The sequence below is a fragment of the Condylura cristata genome, unplaced genomic scaffold (assembly GCF_000260355.1).
Source record: "Condylura cristata isolate star-nosed mole 26May11 unplaced genomic scaffold, ConCri1.0 scaffold00009, whole genome shotgun sequence".
NCBI classification, from domain to species: domain Eukaryota; kingdom Metazoa; phylum Chordata; class Mammalia; order Eulipotyphla; family Talpidae; genus Condylura; species Condylura cristata.
In genome coordinates this window covers 51,279,370-51,304,510 of record NW_004567110.1, presented here as the reverse complement: position 1 = coordinate 51,304,510, position 25,141 = coordinate 51,279,370, and the positions used below count along the sequence as shown (strand labels likewise).

Here is a 25,141-nt window from a genome sequence, read left to right as displayed (position 1 = left end):
AAAAAAAAAAAAAGATTAGCTCTTGGACAGAGAGGATAGAACTAACTAACTCCTTCCCATGTCAGGTGGATACAAAGGAAGCACTGAAGGCCATAGTTCTGCCACCAACTCAGTACCTCAGACCATGGTGAGCAAATAGTCTCAGCTAGTTTTCAAAATATAAGCACATATATTCACAAACAAAACACATTAGAGTAAATAAGCTAGAATGTTTTCTCTCTTTTGGATAAGATAAATATGTACTGTTAACAAATATTTGCATACAAATTTTTGTGTAGATGCATGTTTTCATTTTTGGTAAGTGTATACCTAAGAGTGAAATTATTGGGGCATGTGTTATTGCTAAAATATGTTAAACATTAAGAATGTACTGTTTTCCAAAGTGGCTGCACCATCTTATATTCCCCCCAGTGCATGAGAGTCCAGTTTTCCTACATTCTTACCAACATTTATTATTATCTGATTGTTTTAGTTTAGCTCTCTCATGGGTGTTAAGTTGTATCCCATAAGTTTTCTTTTACATTTCCCTGAAAATATTTTTATAAGGAGGTTGATGCTGAAAATAAGTAAAAAGAACTTTAGAATGAGAGTGCACATTTTCTGTCTTTACTCCCCTTCTTTAATCAGAGTTAAGGAAATCTAATGAGCATCCTTTAATGAACTTCTTTGTAAATCAACTAAATTTCCTACAAAGCTGTGTGCATTTTTATAAATGAGTATTCAAGATTTAACTTGCTTTGCATTCAAGGCCAGTTGAAAGATTTTAATCAAATCATTCAAGAAATTAAACTCCCCCTAAAATCATCTCTTGAAGCTTCTAATAGATGTAATAGTTGAAAAATTATTTAAAATGAAAACACTGAATTTCATGCTCACAAAAGTAAAAGTAGAAAAATTATGAGTTCAAGTGTTAAACAAGATTTAATTTTCAGTTTTATAATATCCCTTTGAAACAGCTCTATTTAAGAAAAGACAAAGTGCCTGTTTTAACTGGATGAACTTAGAGTGTGCAGTAGAATGAAAAGAAAGTGGTTTGAACATTTCTAAAAACTTTGCAACTTATATTTGGGTAAGAACAATCATAAATACATAGGTTTTATGTTTTGTAAATTGTAAAGTTTTGGCCAAAGAACATACAAAAACTGGAGGTAAAATAGCAATGCCTGAAAAGTATTTTGGCTAAAGTACAATGCATACATCTTCTCTTTAGCAAACTTTCTTGGCATTTACCAACACTTATTGGGAGAATATTTATTTCCATAGCTTAAAATACTTTGATTCAAATAAACTTTTGTAATAAAAAAAATACTTCAATTCAGAGAGTCAATTAAGGTATCAGCAATATCACTAACCATAAAAAAGAGTTTGAATAAAACTGTAAATAAATTTAAGAAAATTGTATATATCTTCTTCCCCCTAAATACCATAGATGGCTGAAAAGCAGATTCACAGCAATGAATTTATTCCAAAAATGATGATTCTGTTTCTGTTATAGTCTAATGTTAAAATGTTCATTATAAAGAAGGTTTTATTTTGCTTCAGTGCATATAGTTACAGTTACCTTTATTTTTATAGTTTTACTTTGAATATAACTTTTCAACTAAGTCATTTATTCACAAACATATATTCATAATTTTGTTTATTTTAATACCCTCTTCAACTTCTGAAAGTGTCCTGTAAATTATACAATCATTCAACTTTTAATTAATGTTGTTTTTCTAAAATCCAACCCCTTGGTTAGCCAGATATAGGAGCAGATAGCTGATCAAATCTTTAATCTTATAAAAATTTAGTCTTATTTGACCATTTAAATGGCCCCTTGAGACACTGCTTGTTTTCTCTGGGAAAATCTTTTCAGTGTCTGTCAATGTTGTATTTTTTTCTTTCTTTTTTATTTCTCTTGGTAATGTTGGTTTACATCAGTGTTTGTATTTTGGGAGTATAGGACCTCCCCCTTTTGGGTGTTATCAGCTGGAAAGTGATTACAATAAGTGATATAAGTCCCAAGAAAAAAGACAAATGTCATATCCTATCACTTCTAAGTGGAATACTTAGAAAATAAACAAAAGAACAGATCAAGCCAAACTTAAGAATTAATCCTAGCAAGTTATTAAAACTGAGGCACAACTGGTTGGGGGGAGAGGGGGGATTTTTTAAGAATTGTTTGTTGTAATGTTGGCGAGGATGTGGTGAAAAAGGAACTCTCCTGTACTGCTGGTGGGAATGCAAACTAGTACAACCACTATGGAAAACTGTTTGGAGGTTCCTCAAACTGCTAAACATGGAGCTTCCTTACAACCCAGCAATCCCACTCCTAGGTATCTACCCAAAAGACACAAAAATACTGATTGAAAAAGATACTTTTTTACCCCCATGTTTATTGCTGCTTTATTTACAATTGGAAAAACATGGAAACAGCCCAAATGCACAAAAGTAGATAACTGGATAAAAAAGAAGTGGTACATATATACAATGGAATATTACTCAGCAACCAAAAAAGAGAAACACATGTCTTTTGCAGCAACTTGGATGGAACTGGAAAAGATCATGCTTCGTGAGATAAGCCAGAAAGAGAAAGAAAAATACCGGATGGTTTCACTCATAGCAGGAGTATAATGGACCAGGTGGAAAATAACAAAAATAATGAACAACCATATACCAGAGACATTTTGTGGGGGTAGAATGGGGAATGGGCTCAAAAACGGGGTGGGGGGAGGCAAATGCATGGGATTATGGTGATGGCACATGGGTGACTTGGTGATGGGAAACCCGCGGGGATTACAATTGAGATGGAAAAAAAATGTACAAAATGATGTAAAAATAAACTTTTGTAATAATAATTTTAAAAAAAACTCATAGAAATCAATAAGAAAATGAGAAAAAAATATTGGAAACTGGAAGATTAAAAAATAATAATAATTGTTTGTTGTAAACCCCACAATACTCTAGAACTCAGGCCTACATCATAATCTGATAAAGCTTTGTGGACCCAGGGTGAATTCAGCTCCTTGATGAAAGGGGAAAAAATTAAAAAGAGCAATTCAGGACTTATGAGAGTAGCCAGAGTAGGTGGATACTTAGCAGAACTTCTAGGTTAATTCTCTCTTAGACACAGTTCATTGATTGCCTGTCTTAAGCTGAGAATGATGTATAGTCATGTACCTGTACTGAAGCATATACACACACATACACTTTCACACCCATACTGAGAGTTTAGTCCCCCTCTCACCTAAGTGCTACACTGCTATTACTTTTTGATCCTATTATGACCAAGGCTTGGTATAAATAATCAGGGGAAATGAAGTAAGAGTAGCCATAGACCTTAGTATTGGAGAAGAAAGATTACTTTGATCAAAGCAGTGAAATTAAAAAGCGTATTACTGAAATAGTGCATCTATTCAGAGAGGGGGACAAAGCCCTGCTACCACCGGGCAGATGAGGCCTACACACAGTGCCTTCACGTCACTGGTGGTTTGTAGACAGACAGCAAGGATATCAGCTGTATGACTTCTCAGATGTCTTTCTAATGTTGTAATGAATATCCTTAGGGAAAAATAGATCTGCTAAACAGATGAGAAGGGATATCTTTTGCCATCTAAGGGAAAGGGTGTATCTATATGTCAAGGACAAATACATAACTTAAAGTCTAATGGTATTTAATGCTACTTCTTGTTCACTAAAGCCAATAACACCTATGATTTCCAAGCTCCTATGATCCCCCATTCTTTGTGTGTTATTACAGTTATCCCCTTTTTCATCATTGATAACACTTTAGCTGTCCTTTATATTAAATGCACATTTTTCCTTTTTGTGGCAGACAGATGTTTATGTTCAGATTAGTTTCATGTGTTCAATTTTAAGCACCTGGTATTACATGTATCTTTATTTGCAAACTTATTCATGTTGGGCTGTGTTATATTTTCAGTTGATTTCATAGGTGGACTTGATGCACACGCCTACTACCAGGATCATGTTGAGTTAAAGCCTGTGAACCTGTAAGTAAAGGTGTGATGAGATGGAAACATTAATCCTTCTAACTGGACCAAAACTAACCAAACCTGAAATAATTTGGACCTGCTACTACTAATCGTTGGTTTAATTTTCCACTCATTCTTAAACACACCTTTCACATGTAACCCAACATCATCATTATTATTTTTCATTCTGGAAAGGATTTCAAATAGATAACATAATTAATGCTTCCCAAATGGTGTTTCTATTTTCTTTTAATTTGTATTGACTGCCAAATTGAGGGCTGGGGAAGATGACTTAGTTAACAGAAGAGAGATTCATGTGTGGCAAAGAGAAAGGAAAAAGATTAAGTTAGAATCCAGGCTCTCCTTGTGTAGGCTCAGGGACCTTCCTTGATGCCTTTAAAATTTGCTTCCCTCAACTGTAGTGTAGTTTTGTAGATAAAGAGAGAGGATGGATTAAAATGATAAGGTATGTATAGCATATGAAAAGTACGAATTATTGTGCTTTATACTCAAATATTTGATTAACCATCCCTAGAAGACATGGAAGAAAATTAGCAACAATGAAACAATTCAAACTGATCAAACTTTGATTGTGGGTAAAAAGGAATCCTGGTCACCTCATTGATAAAGTATTAGAAAACAAGAAAATGGAAGTAGTGACTTCATTGCTAGAAAATTCTAAATAGCAAGTAGACAACTGTATAAAATAATAGCTATCTTGTGCTAGACATTTTATATATATTATGTCACTTAATCCTTGGGAAAATACTGAAATATACTAATACATTAATTACTACTAATTAACAGTCCCACTTTATAAAGAAGGATAACAAGATTCATAAAGATTAGGCAAATTTCCCAAAATCCTACTATTAGTCAGTGGTGGAGCTGGAATCATTCCTGGATGATAATCTGTCACCATGCCTGACTTCATGAGCTTGCTATGACCTTCCAATTCTTGCAGCCCAAAGTTCTGTGTTTCCTTGATGGATGGGAGAAATTGTGTAAAATGTCAATGGTGTAAGAAACACATATGAAAGTCTTCTCCTGCTGAATATTTACCCAGTGGATCCTGTCCATATCTGCATGCAGGTTAAATTAATTTTGCTCAGAAAGAATGATCTAAAGGGTGCAATATTCACAGGAAGCACAAATCAGCACTGTGCCTGCCACATGATAAATGTTTAATTAAATGTTGGTTTCTTAAAGCAAATCCAATTTGGGGAAACAATCACCCTATATAACACTCCAAGTCCAAACCGTCACCACCTCGTTATTCATGCTATTGAGTGTTCGTAAATGATGCACTCCCCATGTTGATGCTTGTGGATTTGGGGAACTTGGCAGAGTTTGTGACAATAATAAACATGATCAGTAATTTGAACGTGAGAAAACAACTGAAACAATGCCTAGGGAGATTTAGAGATCACCACATATATATTTGTTATCTGATAAGAGAATGATTAATGATTTCTTTCACCTCCACTGTGAAAAAAAAAAACTCATTGGAGACATTGCAATATGAAAAAAATGTTGATCAGATGTCAGAAAGAACCTTTCCACTAGGAAAGGTTATTAAAAACTGTAATTGATTAGTGCTGGTAATGGAATTTTCTTCTTGAATGACACACACATATCTATGTAGCTCAAGAGTGGATTCTATGGCAGGTCCTAGATACAAATGGCTTACATCTATTCTCTCTGAAGTTTCTTCCATCTCTGTGAAATAGACACCATCAAGCATTCTTGTAAGATAACCTAAAAGGCTTTGATCAACTTTACTCCCTCATCAAAGGGTTTTTCTCAACGACTCGGCTCACTGCTGAACTCTCACACTTTTTTTTAGCTGAATGTAGGATAAACTACAGGCTGTAGAATGTAGCCATCTAAAGTTTTGACTTTGACATATTATGCATATTATTATGTCAGATGAATATGAAACACCTTTTAACCATGAAGGGAACAAGAATCTGAAAGATCAAACTAAGCCTGAATTTAAATCATTGAGCATGAAACAATTTAAGAGTCAGTATATTTGCTCCCCACTCAGATGCAAATATTGTAGTTTATCCACTCCATATCATACAGTCTGCCTGGGTTCTTTTTTTTTTTTTTTTTAAAGATTTATTTATTTATTCATACAGAACTGGGGTACAGGCCAGAGATGCGGAGGGTGAGAGGATTCACCAGAGACAGAGTGGGGGGCAGAACAGGCAGATCGACGAAGTACACTGCTGAGGGGAGCAGCGGGCGGGTCAGGAGAGGTCTGCCACGCCATGTGGTCTCCTCCGGGGCAGGCGGGAATCGAACTCATGCTGAAGTGGCTTAAGCTTCTTTGTGCAGTGCTTTAACCCGCTGCGCCACCAGGGAGGGCCATGCCTGGGTTCTTTTAATGAGACCTTTCTGTTAGATTCCTTTGTGCCCCACTAGTAATGCCATCTTGCCACATGTTGGAGAAAAGGTCAATCGTCTGTACTAAATCATCAGAGAAGGGTATGAACATTGGTTTTTAACCTTCATTAAGTCTCTTTAATCTCCATACAGCGCAAAGTCAGGTTTTTTGAGAAAGCCACATTTATCCAGGCAGTAGGAGAAGAGAGAAAATTGCCCCCTAACCCTCTGACTTCTTTTTCAGGCTAGTGAACCAAAAACTTAACATCAGAGAGATTAGAATGAGAAATAAACAGGTTTAATTACATTTATATGGAAAACTTATGTGTATATAGATACTAAAGCCAATGGGTCAAAAGAGATATGGTATCTATATCCTGATTTAAGGGATGGTGTGGACACAGGCACTCATATAATTAATACCAGGTTTTCTGTTATTGCATATTTGCTCTGCCATATTGCTAAGTTTCTCCAATAGGCAGTTGCTTCTGGCAAAAATTATAAATCGATAAAAGCCACAATTTTTATTCTTCTAAGGTAAGGGAGTTATGAGCTCACTTGGTCTCAGCTAACCTCAGGTTGAAATAATCCACATGCCAAAGGGACACATTTTACAAAAGCCTGTTCTGGATGTTTGGGGAAGGCCTGTCCTTCAAAGTGCCTGGGAGAATTTTTAGCATAAGCCCAGGTGACATGCACATGGATAGGTAATTTTCAATTCTAGATAGGTAGTTACAAACACACTCACAGGTAGCTCTGCAGACTTCTATAGGAAGCCTTCTTTCTCATGCATATGTTTGTTGTCATTGCTTATAATCATAAAGTGGACCTTTCCCATCCACAGTCAAGTTGTGCATGAATATGTATATTGGAGGTGATAAGGTAGGGTAAGGGCCGCACATATGGATTTGTTTCTTCATGTTTTTTCTCTCTTCAGATACCAGTATCAACCTTAAAAGAACTCACTGATTAAATAAACTGGTTTCATTCCATTTACATGCTCCCATTTATAATAATTTGTTGGTTACATACAACCAATGTGTGCTCAGCCCTGTGTTGGGTGCTGGGAAGATAAAGATGAGTAATACTTGTACCTTTGACAGCTAATCATCTAGGAGAAAAAACCTAGATAGAAAAAAGTGGACCTGAGAAGATGGCCCCAAAGACGTTTTTTTTTTTTTAGAATGAGGCTGAAGTTTCTACTGGGAGATGATCCTGAGCTGATTTGGAAAGACAATGAAGTTTATCAAAAACAAAAATAACAACAGCAAAGAGGTGTCCCCTGCATAGAGGCTAATTTTCTTGGTCATTTTGCAGAAGATAAAGTTGAAATTTATGACAATTCAATGTGGTGTTTACCATAGTTTTCACAAAAAGTGAGCAGGTTGAGGTTAAAACAACTGTTTAAGCAGAGTGTCGTGATGAGGACAATCTGAGTTCCTCAGGGGCCATTGTGCCACCATCTAAATGATGTCACTCATACTTAAAGTTGTAGAGATGCTTTCAGTGATTGTCCTCTGGGTCTGGCTTGGGGATATGTGATCCACAGCTCGGGAGTAGTCTGTGCTGGAATCTATCACCTGACACTGCCACCACTGTAGTTTTCAACCTGATTACATCCCAGGTCTCCATCGGGACCCCCTCTGTGTATACCACACACTAATGCCACCTTTCACATGGGGAAGAGCAATGGTGCTCTTATCACTCAAATACAGTTACATGTGGTCGGTGGTGACTTTGAAGAAGATACCTGCACAGTGGTTTATGGTGCAGGCAGCAGTAATATCAAGGGAATAGGGATAATAAGAGCATACTTTGTTCTCAAGAAGAAAAATGGCTTGCCTCAGAGTCATGCAACCAAGAAGAGACATGGAATGCCAGAGGACATAATGGTGAGCAAATAAATTACTTCAACATTTGTCAAAATCATTCAAAACGGTTAACATCTTGGTGTGCAGAAATGAAACTCCATGGACAGAAACCCTTTACATAAAAATAATTAGATCAGTGCAGTTTCTCAAAGAAAGACAGCTGTAGAATTTCAGAGCAGAGTCCCACAACAGAGGTAGAGAGATCTGCTACCAGATATTTCCATGAGGAAGAACACCCATAACTGCAGTCTAAGAGGCTTTGATGAAAACAGCTTCCCCCATCACTTTTAGCCAACCTTATTCTAAGAGATCCAAAAGTGGACTTGACTTTTTCTCTGGTATTTTGATTTGTCTTATTGCCTTTGCTAGAGACTAATTTTTCTTCACAAATATTGTTACATCTATGTGGCCACTGCTGAGTGGCTGCTACACTGTTGAGTGTACACTGTTGAGGAGAATAACTGCATTCCAGGCCTGCGCTGCAGCCAACCTCTCCTCCCCACATCCTTCCACTACCTGCCCTCTGCTGCTCATGGTCTGGCTCAGAGGAAACCCACCTTTGATACTGGGGCTGCGACACAGAGCCAGCAGAACCTCTGCCTCCTTCCCTCAGAGCAGTTGTTTTGTAGCATGTTGGCGCCGGGCCATTTTGCATTTAGAGCACTAAGATTAAGATCCAAACAAGAGGATAAATCAAGGGGTGTGTGTGTGTGTGTGTGTGTGTGTGTGTGTGTGTGTGTCTACGAAGTGGAAAGGTAAGACCAATATGCTTTCAAACTCTAATTTAAAAACCAATAACAAGGATTGATGTATTAGTAAATAGCAGCTGGATGAAAAAGGAATCTATGACCTGCATCACTTTTTTTTTTTTTGACCGAGCACCTAAAGACTAATAAAATAATAACTCTGCCTATCCTGTTTTCATTTGTCCTTGATTGGCTTTCACACTTTCATATTTATCTACCTGTGCTGTTTGTCCCCTGTGGCAGCCAGAGTAAAACGCCTGTAATCTGCTCACAGTGAGGGCTGGCGTGCGTTTCCCATTACCGAGCATGCAATTGTTGCCTGAGGGCTTTCATCAGTCCCCTAGAAAAGCTGAGAACTCACAGAGGCATTAACTCTTGGACCCGCCTCTGGAGTGCAGAGCCCCGCAACTGTAACATACTCAGCACCTTCTTCAGAATCCCAACAGGGATGAGGGCTCCCCTCCTGCCCGCCTTAAGGAACACAAAGGTGGCAGAACTTCAGACTCATTGTTCTCCCCAGTGTTGGAGTTCTTTCTCTTTGCCACGGGCTTTAGTAACTGTTTGATCCACCATAAGAAGTGATTAAACAACTGTAAGGACTAATAAAGAATGCATGGTAATGTGTAGCCATTTGAGCAGCTAGGAATGAAATGGCTGGGTTTCTATGGCGAGTGTGAGCCACACACATCACTAAACTGTTGGTGTGAGCACCGCTGCCCTTGCTAAGAAGGATTAGTGCCACTAGAGCACTGCTGGCCACACCCAAGCACATTGGCCGTGACCCACAGCCATTTACCAGCCCTACTCATCAGTGGGGACTGGATGCTTCCTCATTTGATTTGTGGAGCCTGCTTCTCATGCTACCTTATGAAGTACCTGAAGATTTTCCAAAATGTCTTTCTCTGACTAGTCTCCTCCAGGGAAGCAGTCAATTACTGCCTTCCCCAGAATCCTCAGGCTTCTTCTCAGTCCTTGTCATTGATATTAATGGCAAAAAAATAAATTTGCACAGGAGACATGAAGCACCTCCTCCCCCAAAGTTAAAAAAGCATAAGTAGGGCCCTCCCTGATGACACATTAGTTAAAGCATAGCACTGCAAGCTAGTCACTGCTGCTTCAGTGTGAGTTCGATCCTCGGTCCCGGAGGTGACCCACATGGCGCAACAGACCTCTCCTGTCTCACCTGCTGCTCCCCTCAGCAGTATACTTTGTTAGTCTGCCAGTTCTGTTCCCCACTCTGTCTCTGGTGAATCCTCCCACCACCCCTGCACCTCTGGACTGTACCACAGTTCTGTATTCATAGATAAATAAATCTTTAAAAAAAAAAAAAGCATAAGTAAGAGGAGCTTCATTTATTCCCAAAGAAAGCATCTTCTGATTTCAAAGCCAGAGGCAATTAATAGAACAAATATATGTACATATTTTTATTGTATATACATATCAAAAATATTTATAACCCCATGCAAGTTCTTGGTAGAAACACAATATAGGAAAGAATATACAAATCAAAGGTAAAAACACACCCAGCTGCAAACACATCGATATCCCAAAAGTAGTACAGAAGGACTCAGAGCAGCAATAGGAAAAAAAGAGTGACAGGCTGATCAGGAGACACACTTTGAAATAATGTCATTATCTTATTACTTGATTTCATTCTTCCTGGACAGTAGGTACCCCCAGGTAGAGATGGCATATATAACTGCATGCATTTGTCTAAATTATTTGTGAGGATATGCTCTTAAAGGTCCCCAAACTCATACTGTTCTACCCAGACTCACTGATCATCATAACATCATTAAAAGAGTGACATCTAGACAGTCTGTATGCAGATGTCATACAATAACACACATAACATCAGCTGTGAAGTATCTTGCCTCCAAGTCAAGTGTGTGACTTGGACTGAAAGCATAGTAAAGATGAGGATAACAGAGTAAACTGAAACTCACCATGAGGACACAATCACCCAGATCTAGAATGTAGAAATAGGGCATGGTAAATTAAAAGGAGACATGAATAATTACTGATTAAAAGAGATAGACGAGACAGACACCATGTCAGCATAGTATTTGGATTCTGATTTCAACAAACCAACTGTAATGAGCTGTGGCTGCCATGTGAGAATAGGCAATTGGGGGAATAAGCATGTGGACAGGCTAGTAACTAACTGAAGAAATGCTCTTTTTTAGTAGTTATACCTGTGAATAGTAAAAAAATAGTAAAAAAGAAAAAAAGAAAAAGAAAGTCTTACCAGTTGAGCAGAGTTTTTCAACCTCAACATAATTAATTCTGTACAAGATCACCCTTATGAGTAGAGGCTGTCCTGTGACGTTTGGAATATTTCGCTTATTTAGCTGCATCCTTGGTCTCCATAACTACATGTCAAAGCAGCACCACTGCCCACCTCGTCACCTTGTGACAACCAGTAAGTGTCTCCTGGTTAGGAATCACTGAGTTTGAAATGCAAAAGGATGAACTAATGAGTGACATGATGCAGTGTTTGAGATTTGCTTTAAAATACCCTAGCCAAAACTGTTATATTATTAAAAAAAATAAAAAATAAATAGCCTAGCCAGAAAAACTTGTGGTGGGTAGATGGATTTGGCTAACATAAATTTTATTTTAGTTGAATTTAAATAGTGAATACATAGGAATTCATAACACTATCCTCTTTAGCTATGGATATGGGTATGTTTTAATTTAACAAAAATGACTGTTAATAAAATCCAAGAGATCTCCAGAAGGTTATTTTATAATGCTTCCTTTCAAATCTTCATCACTGTTTTCTTCAAAAATGTCACATTTCATGGTTTTCTTTGAAAACCCCTCAGACATATTCCCCCTGCCTGAAGTAACACTTCTAGAATATCTATCTAGAATCAGCAGAACAGGTTCAGCCTACTTCACTCCCTTTCCAAATCCATGTTACTAAAGTCCCAGAATGGAAAAGATTACTTATAGACTGGAATACCAGTAAAGGATGGAATTAAAATTAAATGTAATGGATTCCTAGAAGTTCTACTAAATACTACCACTAATATAAAAACAAACAAACAAAAACAGTAAAACATTTTCTCCTCCTGTTTTACCTGCATTCTGGAAGAGTTTCACCAATTTGGATGGATGAATGAAGTCCAGGACCCTGAATCTTCCTTTTAACTGAAAGACTGTATAAAGTTATTAAAAAAAAAAAAATCCACTATTCTAAGTTCATATCTTATCTTGCAGCTGAAATCCCAATTTAAATATAATGGAGTAAACTCGTGAACATTTGGACTGTGCTTTTCAAAGTGTAGAGAAATAGAGAGCAGAGAAAATATGAAAAGATGTCCAAGGCGGCCCTCCTGGTGGCGCAGCGGGCTAAAGCACTGCACTAAGAATCTGAAACCACTTCCGCATGAGTTCTATTCCCGCCTGTCCCGGAGGTGACCATATGGCGCGGCAGACCTCTCTTGACCGCCCGCTGCTCCCCTCAGCAGTGAACTTCGTAGATCTACCTGTTCTGCTCCCCACTCTGTCTCTGGTGAATCCTCTCGCCTCCCCTGAGCCTCTGGCCTGTACCCCAGTTCTGTATGCACAAATAAATCTTAAAAAAAAAGATGCCCAAAGCATTGCTGAAGGACCTCAGCCCCTGAGGTGTGCAGAAGAGACCAAAGTTTACAAGAAAAGTAGCTATGTAAAAACAAAAATAGAAAGTTGGAAACTTGTCTAGCTTTTCCAAATGATGAATAATACGTCCTTTCCAAGCCATAGAGAGCATCACTCCATAGAGTTAATGGAAGAGAATTGCTAGATAGAATTATAAAATTGGAGTAAAACACTGTCTCTACTTGTGTGGTGCTTATAATTCTGTTGCAGAGAGAAAATTTACCAGAGTGCAACAATCAGAGCACAATTAAATGTGGAAATGAATGCCATTAGCACCATGTGACATACAGCCGATAGCCTAAGAGTTGTTATTAACAGGATGATAGAGTAATGTGGCCAGAGTAGCAAACAGTAGCCTTTACAGAGGTAGATAAATTTCATCTGAGCCTAAAAAATGAATGGAGTTTGAATCAGCTAAAACTTTTCACATGAGAGTAACATCAAGAGCAAAAGTATGTGAACGCAAGTATTCAGTATTTATCCAGTGCCAATTCTATAATAAGGCACTGTGTAGGTATTACTGTTGTAAGATGCTTAAACCAGAATCCTCACCTTCTCAAGACTTCCTGCCCAGTTTAGAATTAGTAAATATGCACAGGTGTTGTCAAACATACAGAAGCAAGAGCAACTCCAGAGAATCAGAACCAAAATGGTGTGTGTGTCCGTGTGTGTATGTGGACAGAAAGCAAAATATTAAGAAATCGACTCATGTTATTAATGAAAGGCTGGCATAATCTAAATGTGCAGAAAAACTGGCAGCTGGAAATCCAAGGAAGACTTGTTGCATTCTTGAATCATAATAGTCTGGAGCAGAATTCCTTCTTCCTCAGAGGACTTCAACCTTTGCTTATAAGTCTTTTAACTGCTTGAATAAAATCCACCCACATTATGTAGGGAACCTGCTTTACTCAAAGTCTATTGATTTAAATGTTAATGTCATCTAAAAATACCTCATGTGAACATTAAACTGCTATTTGACCAAATATCTGGGTGCTATGGCCTAGGCAAATTGACACAAAAGATTAACCACCCAGACTGGAATACCGGTAAAGGATGTAGGCGAAAGATTAGATGGTATGAGAGCCTAAGTAGGTTCCTTTAGCAGTCAACCAACAGAATGCTGCAGAAATATTAGAGTAGGATTATATCTAGAAGTCTGGAGAACTATTACTCCCCTGTCATCTTTACCCCAAGGCAACCAAAGACAACCATTACATCAACCTCACTCCTCAGAAGTTAGGTGATTGGCACTTCTCACCCAGAAAACCAGCCCTGTAATGTGATGTTTATACCTGATTGTCACACCCTACTCTGAAAAGCAAGACGCCCTGGTTTTTAGCTTTCTTGTTGCTGCAGTCACAGACACCAACAGCATGATTGACAGAAGCTAATGTGAAAGCTGTGCAAGAGGAAAATTATTTTTCAATTTTTAAATCTTTAAACAATTGATATTTTCTGTTATAGGTCGAAATAAGTAATGACAATGACTGACATGCGGCTGCTGGACTGGACTTAGGAAGCAAAGCACCACTGACAGCACCTGTCTGCATCCACACGACTCACGCCTCACCTTCCAGAGAAGGGAATGCACCTCCCTGCTGTCCCACGAATCACAGAGCTCTTCAGTAGCCTACGTATCATTATCATTGTTCCCTAGATGAGTTGTAGTTGCTTGGATGGGTATTTTTTTAGTCCTTTTCTTCTTATATGAATACTTGCAAATTGCTTTAAATTTGGGGGTTTTAATTTTTTAATAATATTTAATGTGAGGCATGTGAAAATGGGGGTGGGGGAATCTATGAAAATCTTCTACAGTTAATGTTGGTTTGTATCATTGAGGTGTGAAGTCAATATTGCTGGCTATTGCAATGACCCTGGTCTGATAGAGTTCGCATTAGCATAGATGACCTATGGTTACTAGATTCAGAGTTAGACACTGTGACAGCTGATAAATAGACACAGATAGTGAGTGGATCCACATTCAGATGGCACATGGATCATTTTCCCAACCTGGCATCTCCTTTATCCTTGGCTTTCCAACACCCAGAATAATATGGCAATTTACATTTTCAAATCTATATGAGATAGCCAATCCTTCCTATGTTCTGAAAATTATATACCATGAGTGCATGAAGAGTGGAATCAGTAGAAAACCTTTCCCCTTTGGAAAGAATATGGGTATAATCAAGTATCACATTTTCCACTCTTTTTTCCAGTCTTGACACTGGTGTTGGATCTAAATATAAAGTCTGTGGGCACATGAGGCCAAAATCACAGCCATGTCTGCAATCAGGAATGTTGCTCTTGGGATATTCAAAAGGACCATTAAAGTTGTGTGGGGTTCTCGATACATACTCTAAAAGAAGATAGTTCCATTTAGTCTGCATTGACTTTACTTTCCAAAGTAATATGGAATAACCAAGAAAGGAATTATGGGAGACTGGACTGTGCTGAAAATACATCACCGCTTTCTCCACTGGTATATTTCAGTGACTATTTGCCGTCTGAAAATAAGTTTTGTTCTCTTTGTGTAACAACCAAGATGAGGTTATCTATACAGGCCACAAAATTGTGCCCATGATTTAATACGGAGGTTTTTCACTTGGCCAATACATCCCAAACTCAGTCTACAAGTCATCTAGAACTGTATGTGAAAATTGTATGTATTATGTGTATGGGTTTTTGGGTTTGTTTGTTTATTTTTTCTCTTATTTGGAATCCATATATTTGAGGAGATTTTGTTGAGAATGGAAGTTGAAAATCTGGCTAGATTTTACCAATTCCTGACAACCACCCTGGGCTTTCTGGCAGCCTGTTTTACTCACTAGTCACTGGGTCATGCCCTTAGGTCATCTGACAGCCATGCATTCAATCGCTATTCATTAGACTGGATAAACCCAAATTCAGAAAGAAGATGCACTCGCAGGAACCTTGGGGGGAGCCAAATCCCTACCACCATTCCACATTTGGGGGAGCTAAAACCTAGAAATGGTGGTCTGCTTATTGACAGCCCTGCCTTTATGCAGAGGAGCAAGCATTCAGGCTACAGAAAGGAAAACTTAAAGGACAGAGGGTGGGATTTGAGTTCCAGCTTCTCTGCAGTGCCTGGGACAAGGTAGGCTATCCCGGCACCAGAGTTTTCCTAGTCTGCACAGTGGAACTATAATCCCTGCCTCCCATCGGTAAATGGAAAGTAAAACATTCCATAATTGACAAAGGCATTTTTAATTAAAGTCAGAACAATTCACAGAACCCTGTCTTGGCACATGTATACCAAGGACTATGAAAAGCCCACAGAAACACCAAATTCCTAAATTTTCTAGTAATGATTGAAGACATTGTCCATATTCAAGTGGTTAGAATTCATGCAAACTGAAAATAACATTTCTTAATTTAAAAATAACTTTTCTATTAAGCATCTAATACGTATGTTTATGGAGAAAGCTAATAGAAAGTCAAACACCTAGAAAAAATTTTCAAGAAAAAATAAAAATAATGCTTACATATTTAAATTGTCACTTCACTGATCTCACCATGCACAGATAAAAAACACTTAAGACTTCACACAATAATATCATACTAAAATTTTGTTGCTATTTTAATTTTGTGTGAATCTGTACCTCTTACTGAGACACACTGCAGATAACATATTTGAAGAGGAAAAATTTACTTAGGTTATTTTTCTATGACTATTAACATCAACATTAACTTAATATTGTAAATTTGTTTTAGGTGTTAATCTTTTTTCACTTAAATGATTAACTTGCAACTGTTCCAGTCCCAATGCTAGCAATCCAGAATAATTCCAAAGCTCCAGAAAATTTTCTACTCATCAGAAAAATTTAAATAGACCCTCCACCTCCTCTCCTTCCTTCTTCTTTGCTTTCTACACATCCTATTTGTGCGTATTCTTCAGAGGTTCTGCTTACTTAAGACAAAGGGATGAAAAAGAGTGTAAAGCGGTACAGTAGCAGTCAACATTTTCCTTTGATCTGGATAATTCCATGCTGTCATGTTGTAGCTTCCTATGACTGAGTCTTCCCAGGTCTGGCAGCTTTATCTCCTGATTAGGGACCTCATTCTGTCTGTACAGTCTCATTTGCCTGAATCTCACCATCCGAAAAATGTTGCAGACCCACATTAAGTTCTGTCACCAGAAATGAACCTGGTAAAATTAAAGGTCAGCTGCCCAATAGCCCCTTAGTGCTGACTTGAATGTAGACAGGGAAATTTAAAACCAATGTTATTTTGCTCTTTGAACCATCTTGGCATTGTGTCTTGTAAACCTTAGCCAACCCTGCCCTGAAGTCCTCTGTCAATGACTTAGCCTTTCATAAGTAAATTCTGCTGGCATTATGTAGATCCACAAGAAGCTATGCTTCTTTCCAGATTAACCCATGATTATTTTAGTGTCCAGTCATGTCTCAAAAGTCAGCAAAAATTAAGCAGAAGGTTAGAGAATTCCCAGAGCACAGAAAATACTTTGGAGTGTGGAATAGTCTACATCAGAGAAATTTCATCTCTTAAAAAAGCTTTAAGCTAGTACTTCTCTGAGTATCTTAACATTCTATTTGCCCTATTATGTGAGAGTGTGTGTCCCAGAAATTAAAATGTATGTACATACTACTCCACATCTGAGAGGCTGATGGCTCATTTGTTTTGAAGAGAGCTTGACATCTTGCCCTAGCAAACTGTTGACTTCTTTCTTTTTTCCCTTCAGAGGAAATAACCTTGCTAGTTCTTATAGACCTAAATAAGGGAGGTAGTCAGCTTCAAGGGACTGGACCTAACAAAATATAGTAAGGCTGCCATCTGTCTCACTTAATGAATGGGACACTCATGATTGAGAGGAATTTGTCTTCATTAGGACCAGCTAAAATGTATATTGCCAAGCTGAAGAAATCCATCATGACTGCTAAATTGTGAAGCAAATAAAAACTACAATTGCTCATTTCAATCTTTACAAATTAGAAAGGAATCTTGCCAAGAATAAATAATCTTCATTTTAGCCCTAATTTAAAAAATTATAGTGTCTCAAAATCTGACTTACTGTGAAGTGACTGTTCTGGCTAATTATTTCTTAAAGCAAAGACTCATTAGTTCTGACTAACTTTAGCATGTAACTAGGAAACTTTTTACAGCTGACTAGAATTTAAATATTCTAATGATATTTTAGCCCAAGGTAGTATCTGTTTTGAAGGGATAACTGAAGTAAGTAGGAAAAATACAAATAATTGATCTTTTTAAGCTTAGAAATCTCAAGTGTCTTTTTTTCTTTTGTTTCTTGCCCATTTAAGAAACACTTATAACCTGTGCTAGACAGGAGATACATAGGTTTCTATGAACAGTGTTCAAATATTTGTGATAACTTTGGAACCACAACCTAAGAATGGAGTGTTCAGAAGCAGAACTGATAAAGGAAGACACTGTTCCTGCAAGGCAGAAAGGAAGCAGATGCCTTTTGAATATTAGAGAAATGCATGTACCAATAAAGAATTCTCCAAAATAGAGAGTTATCAAAAGTATTCAAATTCACGAGTATACCATGTCTTTTTTCATACTAAAAAGTTTGCTTTTTTACTAAAGGCCAAGAAAAGCATTTCTAGAATACAGATCAATTTTTTTAAATACAGGTACTCATCCAAATATTTGGTGTCAAGTGAACAATGCATTCTTTCCCTTGGATATTCGAGTATGCAAAGGCAAAGAATCATGATAGATGGTACAATAAAAAGAATCCAAGGAATCTAAGGTATGCTTTGGCTTTAATTTGAGAGCTGGGTTCATTGAGGAGAAAAGAAATGAAAGTGGGAAACAAGGAAGGGAGGGAGAAATGGAGGAGGCTAGAGCGAAAATAAAGAGAAAGAAAGGAAAGGTAAAGTAAAAAGGAAAGAAGCAGCCACAATTGAGTCTTCCTAATTTGCATTTGACAAGGTCAAACTTTAACTCAGAATTATTGTTCTATTTTTCTTTGAGAGACTGAAAACATTGACCCATTTCCTGTTAGGATAATGTCTTTTCAAGTTTTTGAAAACATTCCAAAGAAACCAATGATCTATTTAGTCACTCTATTCATAGAAACACTTCAGTGGACAACATTATCAATATCTATTAGTTAGGATTAACTTTACTTTCAAGTGACTTTTTTAAAAAAATGTAATTTAAATAGGATAGGGAGTTACATCTCTTCATATTTCAAAATTCTGGAGATAGTCAGCAAGGAATTGTAACCTTTGCTAGATAGTCTCTTGAAACAGGCCCCATGCTCCTTGACTTTTGCTGTATTATTTTGTACTTTTATTATTATTATTATATTTATTTTTTATATCTTTTATGTCATTGTGTATTCTCCATAAAATTCCCACCACCAGTTCACCTGTGAATCTTCACCTTAATCCTGTGTTCTTCTCTCCCCTGTTTTGATCCCTTTTCCTTTCTCACCCTTACAGAATGTCTCATCGATTTTTAAAAATATTATTGTTATCTTTTCCTGGATCCCTTATTTGGCTCCCCTACATTCCTCTTATAAGTGAAACCATTCAAAATTTTGCTTTTTACTTCTGGCTTATTTCACTGATCATTATCCCTTCCAGCTCCATCCATGTTCTGCAAATGGCATGAGTTTATCTTTTTTAATTGCGGAATAGTATCCATTGTGTATGTGTACCACATCTTCTTGATCCAGTCATCTGTCTTGGGGTATTTGGATAGTTTCCATATCTTACCTATTGCAAATAGTGCTTCAGTTAAACCTAAGAGTATAGGTATCTTTTTGAATTAATGTCTTTCTGCATTATTATGTGTCCTCCCATCCTACAGATTACCACATCACTCAAGATAACTGAAAATTTTCAGCCACTACTTTCTTTTAAAAAGAAAGAAACAGGGACAAAGAAGAGTGTTCCTTTTATTTAAGAACATTTTAGAAGTTACACACAACTTCTACTTATAGCCCACTGACCAAAATTTAGTCCAGCCCAAATTTAGCTGAAAGGAAAGGAAAGCTGGGAATTGTAGTCTTTATTCTTGATGGTCTTCTGTCATCTAAAGACTAGGAGCTGCATGTTTTAGTTTAGAAGGGGAAGTGTATTTTAAAGAAACCTTAGTAGTCTCTGTCACACAACTCAAGCTAGTTTGCATGATTTCTTGGAATAACGTTTTCATTTAATTTCATTATTTTCATTATAATACATTATAGGAAAAAATTCATGTATTCTTTAATACTATGAGGAATTAATTATCTACTCTGTGGAATGAGAATTTCTACCTCATCTTTCTGCCTTTTTTCTTAGAAAGAAAAACAAATCTAATATGCTAGATCCTTCTAAGTTTTCCATAATTCTGCAGAGTATATTTTAGCCTTCCTTCTCTGGAAATTTAATTTATATTTCAAGAACCAATCTAACATACTGCTTGATCCTTACTCTTCTACTACAATAAATTAATTCTTTATAATTTATGAAGTCATAACTCTTCAACTGTTTTATTTTGGCAGCACTTTCTCTTCTGAATTGATTAGTAGCATCATTATTTTCTTTTTATTCCCCTCAACAAATATGTAGTGAACATTGGTGCTTAGGAAGGAGCAGCAGGACATGAGACTGAAAAGTAGATAAACCTTCTTTTTTCTATTTTCTCTTAGTAAAACTCAAATCTGTGATTCCTTTCATCTGTTTTCTTTCAGTACTTATTTTTTATTAAAATTGGGTGGCACAAAAAAAAAATTGGGTGGCACATAATTTTTAGTGTGTCCTTCAGTATTTTAAGCTATTTGATAATCTACTTCTCTAAGAAAAAATGCAGTTGAGAGAACTCATGCAATTTTTTGTAATCATATTTTATCAAAACTCCTTCTAGATTCTCTGTGTGTGAGAGAGAGAAAGAGAAATAGACAGAGACAGAGAAATCTTCCAAGTGCCACTTACTAAAATATATCCATTGAGAAAGCATTTTTAGTAACTTAAAAGTGTTGGCTATATTCTCTAATACCTTGTGTTTGCAAATCTGGCAGCGATCACTGATGACAGCCAAGATTGGTTGACTTATGTTGCACGCACACATGATACACAAACTTCAACACTTGAGTATACTTTCTAAACAATTACATTAAGATGTGTGGAATGTCCCAATTCCCTGCTTCATGAATACTGTAAGATTACTTTAGGAAATGAAAGTAAAAAGAAATGAAATGCCTCCTACAACATGTTATTTCTCTAAAAGATCAATTTTTGGTTGAAATGCCCTTAGCAATTTCTTTGCTCCAGTGGCAGAACAGGAGACAAAGGCTGCATAATTAGTTCCATGTCCCATCAGATCTGCTCTATAGGTGCTCAAAGGAGCACCCCATACATTTGCTGGTCATTAGCTGTCATGCCCAACTGGACCAGTGTTGGCTGATGACTGCAGACCAGCCATACATTTGCTGGTCATCAGCTGTCATGCCCAACTGGACCAGTGTTGGCTGATGACAGCAGACCAGGTTTTCTCCCCTGGGCTCTAGGAGTGTCCAGCATCACATCTCAGGGCCCTGCTGTTGACTCCCTCTCCGATCCTTGCCTCTGTGTGGGTGGGAACAACAGAAAGTCCCCTTCCTCTGGGCCTGTGTCTTATGGCTTGGTTTCCTTAGGTCAGTTAATAAATCCAAGACTTCAGATCACTGTTCTTCCCCAAAGACAATAGCTCAGTGCTGGTTGCCTTCTTTTTTACTCATGGTTTAAATGCAATTCCACTTACTCTAGTCAAACCTCATAATTTCTTATCAACCAGAGAGATAAGTTACTTTCAGCTGCTTCAAGTCAGACTCTTCTAAAGGTTTGCTCTTAAGGAAGTGATTTTGTGAATAATTCCTTACAGTTACTTTTTAAGTATTTCTGTAGTTTGCTTTCTTTTAAACCTCTATTTTAAAGGGAATTATTCTCTTTCCACTTATGGGTTTTTAATTGATTTTAAATCTAAAATAAACGTCGTTGAATACAGTTCTACACAATAGTTTACTTGGATCACCTATGTAATACAAAAATCAAAAGCCTAATCACCATAGTTATTCCTACTGTTTTCAGATAATGACATTATAAACAGAGTGTCATATGTCAACGTTAATTAGATTTCCTATTCCTTTGTCAGCTTTGCTTTGCATTGTGAAGAACTTCTCTTTGTTCAAAGTTTTTGTTATGACTAACTAGTACATTTAACTCATTTATTCAGCCAATACTGATAAAAATTTATTTAGTTTTTTCTATAGCTTTTCCTTTTTGTCATAATAATTAAAACATAAAATTAATTTCTTATGCAAGGCATTTTTAGATGCAATACAATGTACAGAGTTCCAAGCTGATTAATATGAGGGAATGGAATTTTGTACAATTTATGTGGCATGCTTACTTTGTTTCCATAGGACAGGCAAAGCTCATTGATACCATTTTATTTATATTTTTAAACCAGTTGTTTAGGGTGGTGAATTTCCTTTGTAAGTCAGTTGATTGATCTTTGGATTTTTTTTTAACATCACACAGCAAGGCCATTGATTATGAAACTCAAGCATCTAAAGTTCACCCAGAAATCGAAATCGCTTGGACCTTGTAAACTTCTCTTTGTGCTTCTAGACCTGCAAAGGTCTTGATTGAATGACTCTGTACTTGAGTGACATTGGTCCCATTGTTCTCTGTGAGGAAGGGAATTTGGGGAAAGGGTTGAGAAAGGGAACTTCTCATCTTGTTATTCTTTCTCATTACTTATACCCGTCTCAGGGTCCATGGTCATCAAACCACCTTGATGTTGTTCTCCTTGAGCTTTACATTTTCATACCTTAAATATGGGGCTGCATGATAATTACTACCTCTTATGAAAACAGAGGGTTTTCATTAGTTGCCCTAGAAATCAAAGAGCTTTATGATAGATGCCAATAGTGACACAGAGGATTAGTAGCATCAATGTTAACTTTAATTAAAGTTTGTTTTCTAAGACAGAAACACTCCAGACTTATCTTGCGTAACTCAAAGGGAATTTGGGGTGAACAATTCAAAATACTTTCAGGACCTCTAGAGAAAATTTGAAATGAAAAGTATTAATTTCCACATCAGTTCCTAAAGCAAATTCCTGCCTCAGAATTACAAAGTTATTCCCCATTCATCCTGTGCTAGAAATGTATAGGTGAGAACTCCCTCTGAGACTTTATGATCTGAAAACACCAAGGAATTTCTGCCATTGCAGGTTAAAAGACCAAAAAATGTTTCTTCCTAGTTGAAATGGCTTTTCAAATTTTTCTAAGACTGTATGTGACAAGAAATCTGCTACATGGCAACTTCCTCTAACCACAACAGAACTGAGAACCAAGACACACACAAAAAAAGGGGGGGGGGAGAAGTCTCTGATTATCCCAATAAATATTATAAAATGAATATGAAAGTCTTTTATCTAAAAAAAGTTCTCTGACGATTTACTTAAATCCTATTAGTTTCTAATGTATACACTATTCTAATGTCAATCACATTAAAAGGGAAAAAACCAGAAAGGGGGTATAGTATAAAATATGCAGAAATTCAGGAATTTATCATATGTTCTTTAGCTAACATTACAGAGATAAAAGAGAATATAAAAATCCATATAATCATTGTTCGGGGACATTAAGGTATGAAAGCATATATTTAACAGTCTGTGGGAAACATTTTGCTTTACAGCACAGCATTTTATTCATAATCGAATAAATCCAGATTATCAGTAGACATTTTTGTGAATTAGAAGCAGAAAATCCTTATTCAAGATACTTTCCTTCCATCTGTTCTAAAATTCTATTGATTGTTAATTTTTTAATTTAAATTAGACATTTTTACTTACTGGAATTTTTTTTAAATAACTGTATGGATCTTCATTGCCTACAGTTTTAGTGGGGACCCTTCAAAAATGTGTTGCTGGGCCCTGTATAATCTTAATATTATCTGGTGGCCCTGTGGTCAATACAGTCTTCTTAAATTATTAGGTATGTGAATTTCATCCTGGAAACCTTTCTATTCCCTAGCTAAAATGAGGATGCTTGGGTATTTAAAGGGTTAAAATGTCAGATGTAGCAAAGACATAGTCCCTGAATGTTCTAAGTGGGAGCCATGTGAGAAGCTTCTGGAGGGTTCAGAGGGATGAATACATTTTTCAAAATGGTGAGCCCTAGTACTAGTTCTCTGGAATTTTCTCCTCTGATAAATTTTCACCACCACACAGTATTGAATTATCTGTTCTGGAAGAATGCCCTGATTTTTTCCCTTGCAAAGATATCAAAGTCCTGGAATAGTTGATGGAATAGGGAGGTTTTTGCAAAGAGCATGAACATGGCAATTTCCATGGAAGTATTTACCCTCCAACCCATATTCACCAAAGCAATAAAGCTTGCTTCCTGGCACATACTCAATCCATCAACGCTCTGAAAATGGAGATCTCTTCTCTCTTGATAACTACAGCTTATATCAAATTGGGATATGTAATTTCTTTCTCATTCATGGAGAAGTGATATTTACATTTTAGTATGTAAAACTGACAATATCCAGAAAATACTACTGGTCTTAAAGCTGCTCTGTCACTAGTTAACACACCAGCATTTGAAAAATTAGATATTGGATGAGACAAAATTAAATGATCTTTTTCAAGCCACACCAAGGGCCAGTAGCTACTGAAGGCACACCATGACCACTCTGTCTTCTTTCAATACACTCTTGCCGAGTGCCTGCTATATGGAGGCACTATGCAGCTAACAAAGGATAAAGCAAAATAATAACGTAGTTTGCCCACAAGAAACTCCCAGTTCATCTGGGGAGAGATGTATGGACCTTACAGCCCTGAGCCAGTGCCAGAGTCTTCTCTGCACAGTTGGGCCTGCATAGTGCATGCTGGACAGAGCCCCACAATCCAGGAGGAAAGAGGACATTGCCAACCTTTCTGTCTCCCTATGCCTTCAACAAACTGTCAGTGAACACTGAGTTTGAGCAAGAAGCCGGGGCAATAATAGACACACATCAGATCAACTCCAGTTGGCCCTTAAACAACACAGGTTTGAATTGCACGTATCCACTTACATGTGGATTTTCTTGGAAACTTACCATAAATTCAGTACAGACTATCAGTGTATTTTCTTTAAAATTTTCTTATTCACATTTTTTCTTTACTTCATTATAAGAATAAAGCATATAATAGAATAACATAAAACATGTAAATGATGGCTTATTTTATCAGTAAAGTTTCCAGTCAATGGCAGGCTTTTAGTAGTTAAGTTATGGGGAATCAAAAGTTATGCATGGATTTTCAACTGCTTGGGCAAGGCCCCTGCTCCTGCGTTTTTCAAAGGTTGGCTCAATCCTTTATATACCTTTGCCTTGAGACTTCTTACCAAAAAAAATTCTAATAGCTTTAAGTGGTCTACGTTACATCCTTTGGGTTCGGCTTCTGAAAACTACCCTTGTTCTCTCCAGGATGCAGGATCTCAGGAGTCCATAGGTTGTCCTTCTCCCTTAGTTCAGAGGTGTGCCAC

The 25,141-nt window shown here is 37.1% G+C and overlaps 1 protein-coding gene across 1 annotated transcript in view; it reads left to right on the top strand.

Moving 5' to 3' along the window:
- Positions 1-14,108, top strand: part of NKAIN3 (Na+/K+ transporting ATPase interacting 3) — a 500,340-nt gene extending 486,232 nt beyond the window's left edge. The window contains exons 6-9 of the mRNA XM_012722912.1: positions 3,926-3,995; positions 7,993-8,260; positions 11,281-11,407; positions 14,095-14,108. Of these exons, the coding sequence (XP_012578366.1) occupies positions 3,926-3,995; positions 7,993-8,260; positions 11,281-11,407; positions 14,095-14,108 (479 nt within the window). The remainder of the gene's footprint in view (positions 1-3,925; positions 3,996-7,992; positions 8,261-11,280; positions 11,408-14,094) is intronic.
- The last annotated feature ends 11,033 nt before the right edge of the window (positions 14,109-25,141 follow it).